At 47.6% G+C, this 18,125-nt stretch overlaps 1 protein-coding gene across 3 annotated transcripts in view; it reads left to right on the top strand.

The window, feature by feature from the left end:
• The window catches only part of ttll5 (tubulin tyrosine ligase-like family, member 5), a 509,143-nt gene that overhangs the window by 29,586 nt on the left and 461,432 nt on the right, over positions 1–18,125 (top strand). For all 3 annotated transcript variants that reach the window (XM_038821737.1, XM_038821754.1, XM_038821747.1), the window contains exons 4-5: positions 5,257–5,339; positions 14,546–14,652. In XM_038821737.1, the coding sequence (XP_038677665.1) occupies positions 5,257–5,339; positions 14,546–14,652 (190 nt within the window). The remainder of the gene's footprint in view (positions 1–5,256; positions 5,340–14,545; positions 14,653–18,125) is intronic.

The raw sequence follows: 18,125 nt of genomic DNA, 5'->3' as shown, positions 1-18,125 counted from the left end.
TCTTCACTCGAAAATCCCACGCTCAGAATTTTTTTCTGCAGTGGGGAACTAAAGTTGACGGCAAGACTGACCCCTCAGAGATTCGGCCACCATTTGTAAAGGGCCATCGGGTCGCGGAGGGTCCCACCTTGGCACCACCCCCTGCATTTAAAGCTCCCCCTCCACTACTAAGGCCCCCCCTCACTGCTAAGGCCCCCCCCTCACCGCTAAGGCCCCCCCCTCACCGCTAAGGCCCCCCCCTCACCGCTAAGGCCCCCCCCTCACCGCTAAGGCCCTCCCTCACTGCTAAGGCCCCCCCCTCACCGCTAAGGCCCCCCCCTCACCGCTAAGGCCCCCCCCTCACCGCTAAGGCCCCCCCCTCACCGCTAAGGCCCCCCCCTCACCGCTAAGGCCCCCCCCTCACCGCTAAGCCCCCCCCCTCACCGCTAAGGCCCCCCCCTCACCGCTAAGGCCCCCCCCCTCACCGCTAAGGCCCCCCCTCACCGCTAAGGCCCCCCTCACCGCCAAGGCTCACCGCTAAGGCCTCCCCCCCCTCACCGCTAAGGCCCCCTCCCCTCACCGCTAAGGCCCCCCCCTCACCGCTAAGGCCCCCCCTCACCGCTAAGGCCCCCCCCTCACCGCTAAGGCCCCCCCCTCACCGCTAAGGCCCCCCTCACCGCCAAGGCTCACCGCTAAGGCCTCCCCCCCCCTCACCGCTAAGGCCCCCTCCCTTCACCGCTAAGGCCCCCCCCTCACCGCTAAGGCCCCCCCCTCACCGCTAAGGCCCCCCCCTCACCGCTAAGGCCCCCCCCTCACCGCTAAGCCCCCCCTCTCACCGCTAAGGCCCCCCCCTCACCGCTAAGGCCCCCCCTCACCGCTAAGGCCCCCCCCTCACCGCTAAGGCCCCCCTCACCGCCAAGGCTCACCGCTAAGGCCCCCCACCTCACCGCTAAGGCGCCCCCCCCTCCACCGTTAGGGTAGCCCCCCCTTTAAGGCGCCACCTCACCTTTAAGGTCCCATTCTCCCTTACCCCCACCCCAATTTTAAGGTCTCTTCCCCCCCCCCCATTTTTTCAGGCCCCATCCCCTTCATCCACTGTTCATCACTCCTCCCATAGGCCGGCCCTGCCCCTTGTCAATGCCAAGCAGGCACCCTTACAGTGCTGGGTTGGCACTGCCCAGGTGCCGGGTGATCATACTCCACTCATATTCTAAACTTCTAGAATTTGATGTGCAATATTCTAATTCTGCAAGTAGTGCTGCATCGTCAGTGTCACAAGTTTGTCATGTTTTTCCTTCAATTTCTATCCCTGGGAGTACATCTAATTGTCTGCCCTGTCCTCGATCACTCGGGGGCTCCAGTGGCTTCAAAGCTCCGTGCCGTGGCCATCATGTCTGGTCTCTGTTTCTGGAGACCAGTACGAATTGTCACTGGCGAGAAGCCTGGCCATTGCAGTCGGTGACTACCGGCAGCTGGGTGAATGCTGCCACCAACAGGATGCACATATTTAAATGACCCTAATGGCTCAAGCCCAGCGAGGGCATGATCCAGATCGAGCCAGGCAACGCGGGTCGGGCATGATCCAGATCGAGCCAGGCAACGCGGGTCGGGCATGATCCAGATCGAGCCGGGCGATGCGGGGCGGGTGTATCGTTTGTGGCTTGGTACTCGCTATGCCTCACTCTTTACTGTTAGTTAAGCAATCTTCTATCCAGCTTCTGTCGCTTCTATTCCTACCTGCTACTATTGGAGGCTCTGGCTCCCTCTGTTACCGTGGTATGCCATGCCCGTCTGTCTTGGCCATTCTCGCATATCCACTGTAGTTTATCTGCAAAAGCTCTGAGATGTCCATCATCCAACTACGACCCCTCTTTCTGCTGCCTCCACTTTGCCCTCCAGAGGAATTCTCTGTATTTTACAGCTCTGATCAAATGGCTGAAATACTGATGTGTTATTTCCTGGCTGTCCCTTTTTTGTTTAGAAAATATTTTATTGAAACATTTGTAATTTTCACAGTTTAGCAATTTAACATTTCTTAAGCAACCGGGCGGGCCAACGCACGCAACAACATTAAAATAACATACCCCTCTACCCCCCCGCCCTATCTCCTGATTACCCGTATATTAAGTTCCCTGTCCTTGTCTTACACTGCCAAGCCTCTCATTTTCCTCCCCCCACACTTACTGCTGACGTTCAATTTTCCTTAACTTGATGAACAGCTGCCACCTCCGGGTGAACCCATGGGTTCCTCAAGGCGAACTTAATTTTTTCCAGATGGATCTTCCGATACCCCAAATATTGCCATTTCCGGACTCGGAATCACCCTCTCTTCCAGGACCTCTGTCATGATGTCTGCAAATCCCTGCCAGAATCCCCTCAACTTCAGACACGCCCAGAACACACATACATGATTTGCCGGGCTTCCCCCACAGCGTCTACACCTATCCTCCACTTTCTCAAAAGACCTACTCATCCGGGCCACAGTCATATGAACCCAATGAACCACCTTGAACTGGATCAGGTTAAGCCTGGCACACAAAATGAAATGAAAATCACTTATTGTCACAAGTAGGCTTCAAATGAAGTTACTGTGAAAAGCCCCTAGATGCCACATTCCGGCGCCTGTTCAGGGACGGATTTTGCTGGGATGGAGGGACTCGGGGTTATAGCCAAGTTCCGCACACATGAGTGTGGCCTCAACCGGGACCTGGGATTCATGTCGCATTACATTCACCCCCCCACCATCTGACCTGGGCTTGTGAAATCCTACCAACTGTCCTGGCTTGAGACAATTCACACCTCTTTAACCTGGGGTTACCCCTATTTCTGGATCTGTAAAGACTTGATTACCTGCAAATGCTTGCATTCTAAGCATTGTCCGGCATCTTTGACTTTGTCTATATATATGTTTCTGGAACATACCTCTTCATTCACCTGAGGAAGGAGCAGTGCTCCGAAAGCTAGTGTTTGAAACAAACCTGTTGGACTTTAACCTGGTGTTGTAAGACTTCTTACTGCTCGGGGAGGCTGGTGTGGGAATTGAACCCGTGCTGCTGGCCTGCCTTGGTCTGCTTTAAAAGCCAGCTATTTAGCCCTGTGCTAAACCAGCCCGGATGAATTAACTCTCCTCGAGGCCTTTTCCCATATTCCGACTTCCAACTCCCCTCCCAATTCGTCCTCCCACTTCCTCTTCACCTCCCCGATTGGGACCCCTTCCCACTCCATCAATTCCTTGTATATCTCCAAGACCCTCCCCAACTCACGTTTTTGACATCGTCTTATCCTGTAGTCCCCTCGGGGAGGCGAGTAAAGCTTGGAATCTGCCTCCGAACAAAGTCCCGTACCTGCAGGTACGAAATCCGTTCCCATCCGGCAACTCAAACTCCTCCTCCAGTGCCCCCAGACGCGGGAGCATGTCTGGCTGTCACTTTTTTAATAGAGTAATTTTGTTCTTGCAATTTCAAACACAATTTCCTTTGACTTCTGCTCTGTATAAGGAATTCTTAGCATACAGCTTAGCATCCACATTTCAAAGGCCTTTATTTTCTTCAGCAGGTCTTTACTTATTGTCCATGGTGTCTGAGGCAGGCTGGAAAGTGCATAGAATATAGCATGTTGTGAGTTTTGTTTCTTGTTGAAAGCTTGAGTTTTCTTGTTGTTAACAGAACAGGTATCTTCACAAAATTACCTTCACCTTCTCACTTCTTCTGTTATAACTTGTCCCAAATGGGTAAACTTATCGACTTGTTCCAATGTGACACCATCCACTTCAATCTTCACCCTAGTTTCTCCTAATGTGCTCTGTCTAACGACCATTGTTTTGTCTTTTTGGTGTTCGTACTCTATCCGTATTCTAAACTTCTGAATTTTGAGTCAGGCCTTTTCTAATTCTGCGAGTAGTGGTGGCACGGTAGCACAGTGGTTAGCACCGTTGTTTCTCAGCCCCAGAGTCCCAGGTTAGATTCCCGGACCGGGTCACTGTCTGTGTGGAGTCTGCACGTTGTCCCCGTTTCTGTCTGGTTTCCTCCCACAGTCCAAAGATGTGCAGATTAGGTGTTTCTGATTCGAGTGCTGTGACATCGTGTACTGCAAATTTGTTATGTTCTTGCCTCCAATTTCCATCCTAATTCCCTGAGAGTTTTTTCTGTGTCCAGATTGAATAATTCTGGTGACAGTATACAGCCTTGTCATACCTCTTAACTTGAAACATAACCGATTGTCCATCTTCTCACCTGCTTCACTAAAGGCTCTGGATAAATGCACATCTTTCTGTCAATGCCAAATTTCAGCTTTTGGTGGTAAACGCAATTAAATGGAGAATAGGCAGGAAAATGGGGATGAGAAAAATAGCAGGCATTATTGAATGGCGGAACAGACTCGATGGGCCGAGTGGCCTAATTCTGCTCCTATGTCTTATGGTCTTAAATGACTTTTCATAGTCTATGAAGCATATATAAATATTCTGGTTTACTTCTAGATATTTAGTGAAGATTGTTCTTGGATTAAATAGTCCCCCTCATTCCTTGTCCAGGTCTAAATGGAGACTGCGCTTCATTAATTTCTGCTTTAAATGTTCTAATATTTCTTTCTATTATCATTTTCAAGATTGATTTAATGAGACGACTCATTGAACCTGTTTCTCCAAAGGATTTCCGATGTATGTTGTTACTTCATCCATGCCTGGATGTTTTCCTGAACTCCTCAATACCAAAGCATTCTTTATCTCTGATATCATTTGCCTCTATATCTTGAGGACTTGCTCGATTTGGATCATTGTACAATTCACTTGTATATTCTGACCATATTTTTGCTACTGCATTTCTTTCACACCATATTTTTTTAATTAATTTTGTTATCCCTTTGAATCTGTCAAAGATTAACCTTCTGGTACATAACTCATTTTGTGATTTCTTACTTCATCAAACATCTTATTATACCATTTCTCTGTAGCCTGCCTATAAACATTCTTTATTACATTTTCATTTTCATCATCATACTTGGGTTTGTTTATTTTCTTTCCTCTTTCTAGCATCGTTGCTAGTATTTCATTTGTCATCCACTCCTTTCTCTTTCCCATTTTGGTAATTTGCTTTCCAACACGGTGTATATTCTCTCTGGTGTTTATCCAGCCCCGCCAATACGATGATATGGATTGTAACCCAAACTGGCATTGCCTCTTGTGATAAAACACTAAGGCTGGATTAGCATTATGTATTTCTGATCATATAACTTTACCAATCCCATCCATTGTGATGTGTTTTCCTTTTGATTTTGTAGAACGCTATCACTTGGCGTATAAGATTGTGCGGACTGAGAGCAGGCTGGTCCGCAGCATTTTGACAGTGCATGGCTTCCACGAGGTATGTTCTCTTTGTTGCTTTCTAAGATAATGTTTGTTTAGTTGAAGGCTTCCTTCCCATCGCATTCTATGGTGCATCTGTAAAAACTGGTAAGAGTCAATGTGGACATGCCGAATTTCCTTAGTTTCCTGAGGAAGTATGGGAGCTGTTGTGCTTTCTTGGTTGTAGGTTCGTAGCGGCGACGTGGGTGGACCAGGACAGATTGTTGGTGATATGCACACCTAGAAATTTGAAGCTGTTAACCATGTCCACCTCGGCACGATTAATGCAGACGGGAATGTGTAGGCTACTTTGTTTCCTGAAGTCAAAAACCAGTTCCTTAGTTTTGCTGACATTGAGGGAGAGATTGTTGTCGTTACACCACTCCACTAGGGTCTCCATCTCCTGTACTCTGACCGTTTTTCGAGATCCGACCCAGTATGTCGTGTCATCAGCAAACTTGCAGATGGAGTTGGAGTCAAGTTTTGCCACACAGTCGTGCGTGTAATGGAGTATAATAGGGGCCTAGATACGCAGCCTTGCATGGCACTGGTAATAATAATAATCTTCATTAGTGTTCAGGAAGGCTTACTTTAACATTCAATGAAGTTACTGTGAAAATCCCTTAGTTGCTACACTATGGCGCCTGTTCGGGTAAACTGAGGGAGAATTCAGAATGTCCAATTCACCTAACAAGCATGTCTTTCGGGACTTGTGGAAGAAACCGGAGCGCCCGGAGGAAGCCTACGCAGACACGTGGAGAACGTGCAGACTCCGCACAGCCAGTGACCCAAGCTGGGAATCGAACCCGGGATCCTGGTGCTGTGCAGACTCAGTACTAACCACTGTGTTGCTGTGCCACGCATATTGAGGACTTATGGAGGAGGAGGTGTTGTTGTTTATTCTTACTGATTGTGGTCTATGGGTCAGGAAGTCGAGGATCCAGTTGCAGAGTGAGGAGCCAAGTCCTAGGTTCTGGAGCTTTGCTATGAGCTTGGATGGGATTATGGCATTGAAGGTGGAGCTGCAGTCTGTAAATAGGAGTCTGACGTGGGAGTCCTTGTTGTCGAGATGCTTCAGGGATGAACACAGGGAGATGGTGCCCAGGAAGAAGACGTCTGCTGCGGACACACCCGCCAGTTGGTCCGCGCAGGAGCTTCATGCATGACCAGGGACTCTGTCAGGATCCGTCGCCTTCTGACGGTTCACTTTCAAGACAGCTGATCTGACATTGGACGCTGTGATGGTAGGTATGGGTGTGTCCAAAGCTGTTGGGGAAGTTGACAGCAGATTGGTGGTTTCCTGCTTGAACCGAGCATAGAATGCAATGAGTTCGTCAGGGAGGGGTGTGCTGGTGTTGGAGATTCTACTCAGCTTTGCTTTGTAGCCCGTTATGTTGTTTAAGCCTTGCCACAACCGACGAGAGTCCGTAGCGTTAGTCTGTGACTCTACCTTGGTGTCTCTTGGCATTCCTGGTGACTTTGCGGAGAGAAAGTCTCCGTACCTAGATTTCTTGTATTGGTCAACGTTGCCTGTCTTGAACGCCTCAGACCTGTCCTTCAGTAGGGAGTCAATCTCCCGATTAAGCCATGGTTTCTGGGAGGGGGTGGGGTTGGGAATGTACGTCCTACCTTCTTTGGCATACAATCTTCTACACATTTGCTGATGAAGTCTGTGACGGTGGTGGCATACTCATTTAGGTTGGCTGCTGAGTTCTTAAATATGGACCAGCCCACTGACTCCATGCAGTCACGTAGGAACTCTTTTGTTGCCTCTGACTAGCATTGCACGATCTTCTTTACCGGATTCTCCTGCTTGAGTTTCTGTTTGTATGCCGGGAGAAAGAGCACCTACTTATGGTCCGATTTTCCGAAGTGCGGTCGGGGGATGGATCGGGAGGCGCCCATGATGCTTGTGTAGCAGTGGTCAGGAGTTGTGTTGGTGGAATTTTGGCAGTACACTCTTGAGGTTGGCCTGGTTGAAGTCCCCGGTCACGATGAATAAGGCCGCTGGGAGTTCTGTTTTGTTTGTTGTTTGTAGCCGTGTACAATTTGTCCAGTGCCTTCCTCAATTCTGCCTGGGGTGGGATGTACCGCTGTGTTAATGGCAGAAATGAACTCGTGTGGAAGGTAGTACAGGCTGCGGCACTTCACAGTCGGGTATTTCAGGTTTGGGAGCAATAGTTTGCCAGGGTACGCCACATCCAAACACCAGGAGGAGTTGATGAGGAGGCAAACCCCATCACCCTTCGCTTTGCCCGATGATGCCGTGCAGTCCCTCCGGTGTATTGAGAAGCCATCAAGTTGTATGGCACAGTTCCGTGAGGCGGGGGTGAGCCATATCTCTATGAATTAGAGCACACAGCAGTCTCTTACTTCCCTCTGAGAGGTAAGTCTGGCATTAAGCTCATCTAGCTTGTTTTCGATCGCTTGGACGTTTGCCAGGTGTATGCTGGGGAGAGGAGATTTGAAACTGTGTGGCTTCAGTCTCACCTGCAGACCGCCGCGTTTCTCTCCATCCCGCGTTTCTCTCCATCCCGCGCTTCTCTCCATCCCGCGCTTCTCTCCATCCCGCGCTTCTCTCCATCCCGCGCTTCTCTCCATCCCGCGCTTCTCTCCATCCCGCGCTTCTCTCCATCCCGCGCTTCTCTCCATCCCGCGCTTCTCTCCATCCCGCGCTTCTCTCCATCCCGCGCTTCTCTCCATCCCGCGCTTCGCTCCATCCCGCGCTTCGCTCCATCCCGCGCTTCGCTCCATCCCGCGCTTCGCTCCATCCCGCGCTTCGCTCCATCCCGCGCTTCGCTCCATTACGATGGAGGTGAGAAGAATTTTTTTCTGAGGGTTGTGAATCTTTGCAATTCCCTTCCCCATAGAGCGGTGGAGAGAGGCTCATTGAATAATATTAAAGCAGAGGTGGACAGATTCTTGTCTAACCAGGGAGTTGAATGTTATCGGAGGTGGGTAGAATGTCAAGTTGAGGCCAGAGGCAGATCAGCCAGGATTTCATTGAATGGTGGAGCAGGCTGAAGGTGCTGAATGGCCCGAACCTGCTCCTAATTTGTATGTTCTTACGGGACAGATAGAGCAGTTATCCACCACATCGAGGAAACAAGGATAGTAATTATGCTACTGGACTATTGATCCAGTGGCTTGATGTAATGATTTGGAGCCATGAGTTCAAATCCCACAGCGGCAGCTAGAGAACTTAAATTCAGTTAATTAAATTAACCTGGAATAAAAAGTTCTCGTCAATCAATAATGATGACCATGAAACTATTTACTTGTTGTGAAAAACCATCTGGCTCACTAACATCCTTTCCGGAAGGATTCTGCTGACCTTGCTGGTGTGCTTTCCATATGACCAGAGACTCTAATAATCCTCTGAAACTTCTACAAAAAGTTCTAATGAGAATAAAGCCAACAACAACCTAGACATTGAACATGACAAAGGCACACCCAGCCCAGTCGATTGTGCAATTTCACTAACAATTGGACACTTGTGCCAGTATTAGGAGGGCTGTCCCACTGACTCATCGAGCAAAAGCCCAACATAGTCATACTCACTGAGTCATACCTTTCAGCCAAGTTCCAGACTCCTCTAGCACCATCACGGCATATGTCCTGTCCCACCACCTGTCAGAGATAGTGGCACAGGGGTATATAGTCAGGATGCAGTGACCCTGGGAAAGCTCACCATTAACTCCCATGAACTCTCCTGTCAGGTTGAACATGGGCAAGCAAACCTCCTGCTGATTACCACCTACCACCTTTCCTCAGCTGATGAATCAATACTTTCCATGTCGGAAGAACAGAAAAAGCGAACCAGATATGGCGAACAAAATAAATTAAGGATAGTATTAGATCCAAAGAGGAATCATAAAGTTGCTCGAAAAAGTAGCAAATCTGAGGACTGGGAGCAATTTAGAATTCATTAAAGGAGGATAAGGAGATTGATTAAGATGGAAAAATAGAGTAAGAGGAAAATTGCAAGGAGCATAAAAACGGACTATAAAAACTTCCATAAGTCTGTAAAAAGGAAAAGATTATAGAAGGCAAATGTTGGTCCCTTACAGTCCAAAATGGGAGAATTTATAATGGAGAGCAAGGAAATAACAGAGCAAGTAAACGACTACATCAGTTTAGTCTTCACAGAAAGGACACAAATAACTTTTCAAAAATACTAGAAAATCAAGGGTCCAACGAGAATGAGGAATTGAAGAATATTAGTATTACTAAATAAATAGTGTTGGAGAAATGAATGGGAATAAAGCCGATAAATCGCCAGACCTAATAATCTACACCCCAGGATGTTAAAGGAGGTGGCTATAGAAATAGTGGATGGTTTGGTTGTAATCTTCCAGAATTCTGTAGATTTTGGAACAGTCCCAGCAGATTGAAGGGTGGCAAATATAACCCCACTATTTAGACAAGGATGGACAGAGGGAGAAAGCAGGGAATTACAGACCGGTTAGTCTAACATCACTCATTGGGATGATAAAGTCTATTATTAAGGACGGCATGGCGGCCTCACAGTGCCAGAGACTGGGGTTCAATTCTGACCATGGGTGGCTGTGGAGTCTGCACTTTTTCACAAGATGTGCATGTTAAGTGGATTGGCTATTCTAAATTGCCCCATGGTGTCCAACGATTAGATAGAATTGCGGGGATAGGGTGGGGCAGCGGGCCTAGGTAGGGTTCTCTTCCAAGGGTCGGTGCAGACTCGATTGGCTGAATAGCCTCCTTTTGCAGTGTAGAGATTCTATGATGTGATAACAGAACACTTTGAAAATATGAATGAGATTAGACAAAGTCAACATGGATTTGTGAAAGGGAAATAATGTTTGACAAACCTACCGGAGTTCTTTGGGGATGTAACTAGCCGAATAGATTGGGATAATTGGTGGATGTGGTGTATTTGGATTTTTAGAAAGCTTTAAAGTCCCACATAAGAGCAAAATTAAAGCGCATGGGATTGGAGTAATAGATTGGCTTGTATTGCAAACTGGTTAGCAGACAGGAAACAGAGTAGGAATAAATGGGTCTTTTTCCGAGTGGCAGGTGGTGACTAGTGGGGTCCTGCAGGGCCTGTTGCTGGGCCTCAGCTATTATAATATTTATATTAATGATTTGAATAAGGGAACCAAATGTAATATTTAATGTTTGCTGATGACTCGAAAGTAGGTGTGAATGTGAGTAGTGAAAAGGATGTTAAGAGGCTTCAAGGCGATTTAGACAAGTTATCCATAAGGCATTGGAGGCCATTAGCAGCTGCAGAATTGCATTCCACCACAATCTATAATCACAAGACCTGGCATTATCGTTAAGCCAGCCTCAGTGAAGAGTGTCAGAGAACATGGAAACAGCAGCGCTCAGCAGACCCAAAAATTAGTTGCCATCCTGAAGCCAAACCAAAGAGCCAGGTGCATGTGAAAGACATGATGTGGAGATGCCGGCGTTGGACTGGGGTGGGCACAATAACAAGTCTTACAACACCAGGTTAAAGTCCGACAGATTTGTATCGAATCACTAGCTTTCAGAGCACAGCTCCTTCCTCAGGTGAATGAAGAGGTTTAAATATTTCAATAGACAAAGTCAAATATGTAAGACGATACTTTGAATGTGAGTCTTTGCAGGTAATTAAGTCTACAAGTCCAAACGGAGCAACTGGAGAGAGGGATAATCACAGGTTAAAGAGGTATGAATTGTCTCCAGCCTGTCCATCAGGTTTTAGCAGGATGTGGGAGCGGAGCTGATGAAGAAGTCGGCTGCGTTCAACAAAGCCAAGGCCACTCTGTACAAAAGTGGAGTCCGGTTTTGGGCGGTGTACCCAGTGCGGCTAAGAGTGACTTTTATGGGGAAAGACTTTTTTTGTGATTCACCGGGGGAGACAGATTCCTTTGTAAAGAAAAATGGGCGTGATTAAAGCTGTGGAGGGGGAGAGGCGTGAAGAGTTGGAATCCCCGTTGGGCCCAGAGAATCATAGAATAGAATAGCATCCCTACAGTGCAGCAGGAGGCTATTCGGTCCATCGAGTCAGCACCGACCTTCCCCACTCCCCCCTGTCCCTGTAACCGCATAACCCAACCTGCACATCCCTAGACATTAAAGGGACAATTTACCATGGCTAATCCACCTAACCTGCACATCTTTGGACTGTGGGAGGAAACCGGGGCACCCGGAGGAAACCCACACAGACATGAGAAGAATATAGAAACTCCACACAGGCAGTGACCCAGGCTGGAATTCAACCTGGACCCCTGACATTGTGAGGCAGCAGCGCTAACCACTGTGTCATCGTGCAACCCCAAAGAAACAAAAGCGCTCAACGTGAGGCTCGCACCCATGACCTTGAAATTAGAGTCCCATGCGCTACCGACTGAGCTAGTCGGGCTGCTGAGGAAATTATGAAATGTATTGGGTTGAGGCAGGGTAAAGCTCCTGGCCCTGATGGATTCCCCATTGAGTTATATGAGATGTTTGCAGAGCAATTGGTCCCTCTAATTTTAGATATGTTTAACGACTCCTTATCCCGGGATTCGTTGCCCTTTACATTTGCGCAGGCCACTATTTCCTTTTTTCTTAAAAAGACAAAGACCCAACAGACTATGGGTCGTGCTGACCTATTTCACTTTTAAATGTGGACGCTAAGTTACTGGCTAAAGTGCTGGCACTGCGGTTTGAACCCTGCCTCTCAGAGGTGACCTTGGAAGATCAGACAGGCTTCTTCAAGGGCCTGCAGTTATCGGCCAATATATACCGTCTGTTAAATTGTGTCTTCCTCCGCCTCCTCGGATGATCATTTCCCTAGATGCTGAAAAGGTGTTTGATAGAGTGGAGTGGTAATATCTCTTTGAGATTCTGGGGAGTTTTGGATTTGGGCAAAAGTTTATATCCTGGAATCGTTTATTGTCTCTGACCCCACTGTTAGTGTTCGCACAAATGCTTTGAATTCTGGCTACTTTCCACTGTATAGGAACACGAGGCAGGGATGTCCATTAACTCTGCTCCTGTTTGCTTTGGCAAAGAGCTGAGATCTTCTAGTAAGTGAGGAGGATAAGTCTGGGAGGGTGGGGCATAGGGGTCCTTTTTTGTATCCCTTTTAAGGGGCAATTTGGCATGACCAATCCGGCTCCCCTGCACATCTTTGGGTTGTTGGGGTGAGACCCACACAGACATGGGGAAAATGTGCAAACTCCACTCGGGACAGTGACCCGGGGCCGGGATCGAACCAGGGACCTCAACGCCATGAGGCAGCAATGCTAACCACTGTGCTACGGTGCCGCCCCTAGAGCATATTGTGTCCTTGTACACGGATGACCTGTTTCTTTATATTACGGACCCAGTATCCACTATAGGTGAGATAATGAAAACTATCTCCACACGTTCCCCCCTCCTCAACCCCAGTCCTTTTTTGTCAAAGTTTTAAAAAAAATTTTAGATTGCCCAATTAATTTTTGACAATTAAGGGGCAATTTAATGTGGCCAATCCACCTAACCTGCACATCTTTGGGTTGTGGGGGTGAGACCTACACAGCATGGGGAGAATGTGCAAACACCACACGGACAGTGACCCGGGCCCGGGATTGGACCCAGGTCTTCAGTGCTGTAGGCAGCAGTGCTAACCACTGCGTCACCGTGACGCCCTGTTTTTTGGTTAATTTAGGTGGGTAAGACCCCTAAGACGTCTGCAGGGTGTCCATCCAGAGAGATCGGCAATCGTGAGGCTTGGCTTTATCCAGTTTAATTTGCTATTGGGCAGCCAATATTGAGAAGATCCTGTTGTGGGTCAGTGATCCGGATTCCATATGGGGACAAATGAAGGCGAGTTCCTGTAAGGGTTCTAGCCTTGGTGCAATAGTACCCATGTCACTGCCATTCTCTCCGGTAAGATTCCTGCCGCAAAAGGTAGGTATTTGCAGGTGACTTTTCCCCAAGAATTCCTTGGTACTGTCTGAGGATCAACCACCTCCAGATGCTTCATCAATAACACTCATCTTATCGTAAAGTCAGAAAGGAGATTTTTCTCTTAAGACTGCTCAGCAATTGGTTCCTTTTTCTGCTCCTCGGTTAATGACCACATGCAGCAAATCCTTAGGCTAATAAGTAGCCAGAAACATTTGTGCCACACAGTCCCCAACAATGACCATCTCCAGCAAGAGAACATTTAACCATCGTTCAATGACGTTACCATGGCTGAATCCTCCAATCAACATCCTGGGTGCCACTATCTATTAGAAACTTAGCCAGAAAATACTGTGGTTATTAGAGAAGGTGACAGATTTGGAATTCTGTGCACCATCCACATGGCACAAGCCAGGAGTGTGATTGAATACTCTGCACCGTACTCACGAGACTCAACACCACCATGGCCAAGCAGCCTGCTTGATCGACACCCCTTCCACTACCTTAAATATTCACCCCCTCCACCACCAGCGCATAGTGATAATGTGATTGACCAACTATGAGATACTGCAGCAACTTGCCAAGGATCAAGACACAACATCCTCAATCTGCAGCCTGTACCACCTATAAGGGCAAGGGCAGCAGGCACATGGTACCACCACCGTCTGCAAGTTCCCCTCCAAACCACACCTCATCCTGATTTGGAAATGTATCGCTATTCCTTCTCTGTCACTGGGTCAAAATCCTGGAACTTCCGGGGCGGCAGGTGGCACAGTGGTTAGCACAGGGACTGCAGCGCTGAGGACCCGGGTTCGAATCCCGGCCCTGGGTCACTGTCGGTGTGGAGTTTGCACATTCTCCCCATGTCTCTGTGGGTTTCACCCCCACAACCCAAAGATGTGCTGGTTAGGTGGATTGGCTACGCTAAATTGCCCCTTAATTGGAAAAGAAAAATAATTGGCAACGCTAAATTTAGAAAAAAAAAAATCCGGACGTTCCTCCCTAACAATACTGTGGGTGGGTGCATACCATGTGGACTGTTGCTATTCAAAAAGGCCACCTCTGTAGGGATAATTGGGGATTTAAGCAAATAATGGCCTTACCAGTGGCACCCCCATCCCCTGACTGAAAAGCAGAGCCTATTCTGGCTATGTTTGACAATGATAATAAAGTGTCTTACTCACATGTACTGGCATCCCTCGGCAGCAAGGTGGCGCAGCGGGTACACTCAATTTATTTTTAAAGAAGTACTGACATCCCTACCCTTTTTTGCAAAATGGATTGTTGGTACTAATGCAGTCATGTTTCCCTTTTCTTCACATGCAGGTCCATCCCAACAGTAATGATTTCAACCTGATGTGGACAGGTACCCATCTCAAACCTTATGTGTTACGCACGCTGCTGGAGTTTCAGAAAGTCAACCATTTCCCTAGGTAAGCGATATTTCTCTCAATTATCTGAAAGTTTGATTTATCTGTTTGATTGCAGCAAAATACGAGTGTGGCTGGATAAATGGCAAATAAATTGAACATAGTGAAGTGTCAGATGGTTAGTTTTGATTGGACGAATAAGGAAGCCACTTACTCCTTTTGAATATAGTAGCCAAATAGGGCAGCAGTGAAATTAGATCTGTGAAAACAGCTATACGCATCTTGTTTTTAAATTTAAAGTACCCAATTCATTTTTTCCAGTTAAGGGGCAATTTAGTTTAGTGCTTATGTTGTTTGTTTTTTGGACTACTGTGTTGTGAACTGTTTTAATAATCGGAGTATCCACCTCCTCCCCGAACATTAGTACTGAGGGGAGGGTACCCTGTTTCTCCAACACATAATTAGTGTTTGTACAGTTTGGCATTGTATATATTTTTTAATAAAATGTTATGGCCAATCCATCTGCCCTGCACATCTTTTTTTTAGGTTGTGGGGGCGAAACCCACGCAAACACGGGGAGAATGCAAACTCCACACTGAGAGTGACCCAGAGCCGGGATCGAACCTGGGACCTCAGTGTCATGAGGCAGCAGTGCTAACCCACTGCGCCACTGTGCTGCCCCTAGCTATATGCATCTTTAAAGATAGCAACCAGAAGTCAAGAGCTGCCAAGTGTGCAAATGAAGTACTGGGGTTCATCGCATGTCAGAAGGAGTCATCAGGGATTCAAAAATGTTTGAACACCTCTTCAGAGAGACTAATTGTTCTCTGATTTATCATTGACTGATGAATGAATATCCACAATCCCCCTTTTGTAATTTGCTTTGAAATGATGACGCAGCACGGGATAATTTTTCATTACAATTAAGACAATAGGGTGTGCAGGAATTGGCCACGCTAAATTGCCTCTTAATTGGAAAAAGAATTGAGTACCCTAAATTAAAAAAACAACAATTAAGCCAATAGAATAGGAAGCAAGGCTGAACTTAAACACATCTGAAATGCAATGGGGGAAGATCAGAAATCTGCACTGCGCTCTTGCGAATGCGTAAATTTGTACCATTTAAGAAAACTGATATTCAACATGGTTAATTTTCAGTGGTTTTGGGATTTAGAGCACGCTGCACACTGTTACAAACCTCCAGATCGATGGAGTTACAAAGGATGTCAGTGCATTGTCTACAAGATGATTTGTTCTTTGCACGTCTAAAAATTTTGTATCTCCTTCTTCGGCGATCACTCGCTAACGAGTTTGGTTGTGCACCTAAGAAACTCAAGGCACTGGTCATGGGTTCTGTGGCTGATGACAATAATCTTTATTATTGTCACAAGTAGGCTTACATTAACGCTGCAGTGAAGTTACTGTGAAAATCCCCTAGTTGCCACATTGTGGCACCTGTTCAGGTAAACTGAGGGAGAATTCAGAATGTCCAATTCACCTAACATCACGTCTTTTGGGACTGTGGGAGGAAACCGGAGCACCCGGAGGAAACCCACGCAGACACAGGGAGATCCTACAGACCCCGCACCGAGAGTGATGCAAGCCGGGAATCAAACCTGGGACCCTGGAAGCAACAGTATTACCCACTGTGCTACCGTGCTGCCCATGATCCTAGACCCTAGAGCTGCATCTCCAACCGCACACTTGGCAGGTATTTCTGGGAAGTGGGGAATGGTGCTTGGACTCGATCATTAATTTTTCTTTCCCAGGCGCCTTTTCTGGACCTCCTCTTGCTGTCAGGTGTTCTCAAAGAATTGTGTCCCTTCAATCGGGAGGTTCTTCCAAGTGTGTTAGTCATGACAAGCTGGTGTTCCATGCATTTGGTGAGCAGGAAAACCCCGTTGGAGTTTCAATTCCAATTCCTTCCTTTCTGATGGTTCCTTTCCAGAGTTGGGAGTCCTTTCCAACCCTGGAGGATGATCTTATCTTCGTTAGGAATGTTGGAGAGTATGCTGAAAGGGTGGAGTAGAAACCTTCTTTGGACTCTTCATTGGCATCAAGGTTTGGGGCATAGGCACTCACAACTGTTGCCTGCTGGTTCTTGGCAAGCTGTAGATGGAGAGTTCTGAGCTGCCGACAGGGAGCTCTGAGAGTTGGTTGATGAGTTTGTTCTTGATGGTGCAACCAATTCCATACGTCCTGGGCCTATCTTCAGATTTCACTCTCCAGAAGAAGGTGTAACCACTGCCCTCAGCTGCCCTTCACCGTCCCTTCGAGTCTCTTGCAGGACAGCAATGCCAATGTTGGGGTGCCTGAGTTCATGGACAACAACGACATCCTCCGTTCCGGTCGATTGTTGCTCATTATCCATGAGGGTTTGGACGTTCCAGGTTCCGAAATTGAGTTCAACTTTGATTTTCTGACCCCAGGTTGAGGTGCTGGTTGTGGTTTTCCAGTAGGGTTGGAGATGGAATAGTCTATTTTCATGGCACCTTTTCCAGCCCTTTCCCCATGCGGGGTGAGCAGAGCAGATCCTGAGGAGGGCTGCTCAGTCGGGATGAAAGCTGCCGAAACACTCCCCTGTTCCTATTCCAAGAGCGAAACCACTGAATCAAACTCTGTGCCTGTCCGAAGCTAGGGACTTCCAGATCTCTCAGTCCTGCCCCCTCACTGATCGCTGGAGGGCTATGTTTGTGTGGAAGGTGTGTTGGTTTCCTCTAGGTTGACATCTTTTAATGTAGGTCTGCTGTTGCACATCAGCAAACACCCATCGTTGACAGAAGGTAGGCCCAGTTTCAGTGACAAGTAAACCTTGACTGAGGGGCTTCGTACTGCTGCAGCCATCACAGTCAGTGATACCGTACGAGTATCTTCTGCCTGATCTGCCTTTGAGGACTTGTTTTGGAGTGCGCTGGTTCCTCCCCTCTGACCATACCGTCATGGGTGACCCTGCCAGGAATTTAAGACTCCCAAAAGCATCCCTCTCTGGATCAGCAGAACACTCAAACACCTCCATCACGTCAAGGTGCCACTCCATGGAGGGATTTTTCATCTAATTAAAAATCTTTAAAAATTAAGCATTTTTTAACATAGTCAGAAACAACTCGTATGAATTTTACTTTCTCGCATTGGATTTATGACAAAACTCAGTCCAATGGGCAGTACGGTAGCAGAGTGGTTAGCACTGTTGCTTCACTGCTCCAGGGTCCCATGCTCGATTCCCGGCTTGGGTCACTGTCTGTGTGGAATCTGCACGTTCTCCCCGTGTCTGTGTGGGTTTCCTCCGGGTGCTCCGGTTTCCTCCCACAGTCAAAAGATGTGCAGGTTAGGTGGATTGGCCGTGATAAATTGCCCTTAGTGTCCGAAATTGCCCTTGGTGTTGGGTGGGGTTACTGGGTTATGGGGATAGGGTGGAGGTATGGGCTTGGGTAGGGTGATCTTTCAAAGAGCCAGTGCAGACGCGATGGTCTAAATGGCCGCCTTCTGCACTGTAAATGCTATGATAATACTTTTGATCACCGTTTCTGTGTATAACC

This window comes from Scyliorhinus canicula, chromosome 2 (genome assembly GCF_902713615.1).
Source record: "Scyliorhinus canicula chromosome 2, sScyCan1.1, whole genome shotgun sequence".
Taxonomy (NCBI): Eukaryota; Metazoa; Chordata; class Chondrichthyes; order Carcharhiniformes; family Scyliorhinidae; genus Scyliorhinus; species Scyliorhinus canicula.
The sequence above is the reverse complement of the archived record's forward strand: the minus strand, read 5'-3'. Positions and strand labels throughout refer to the sequence as shown.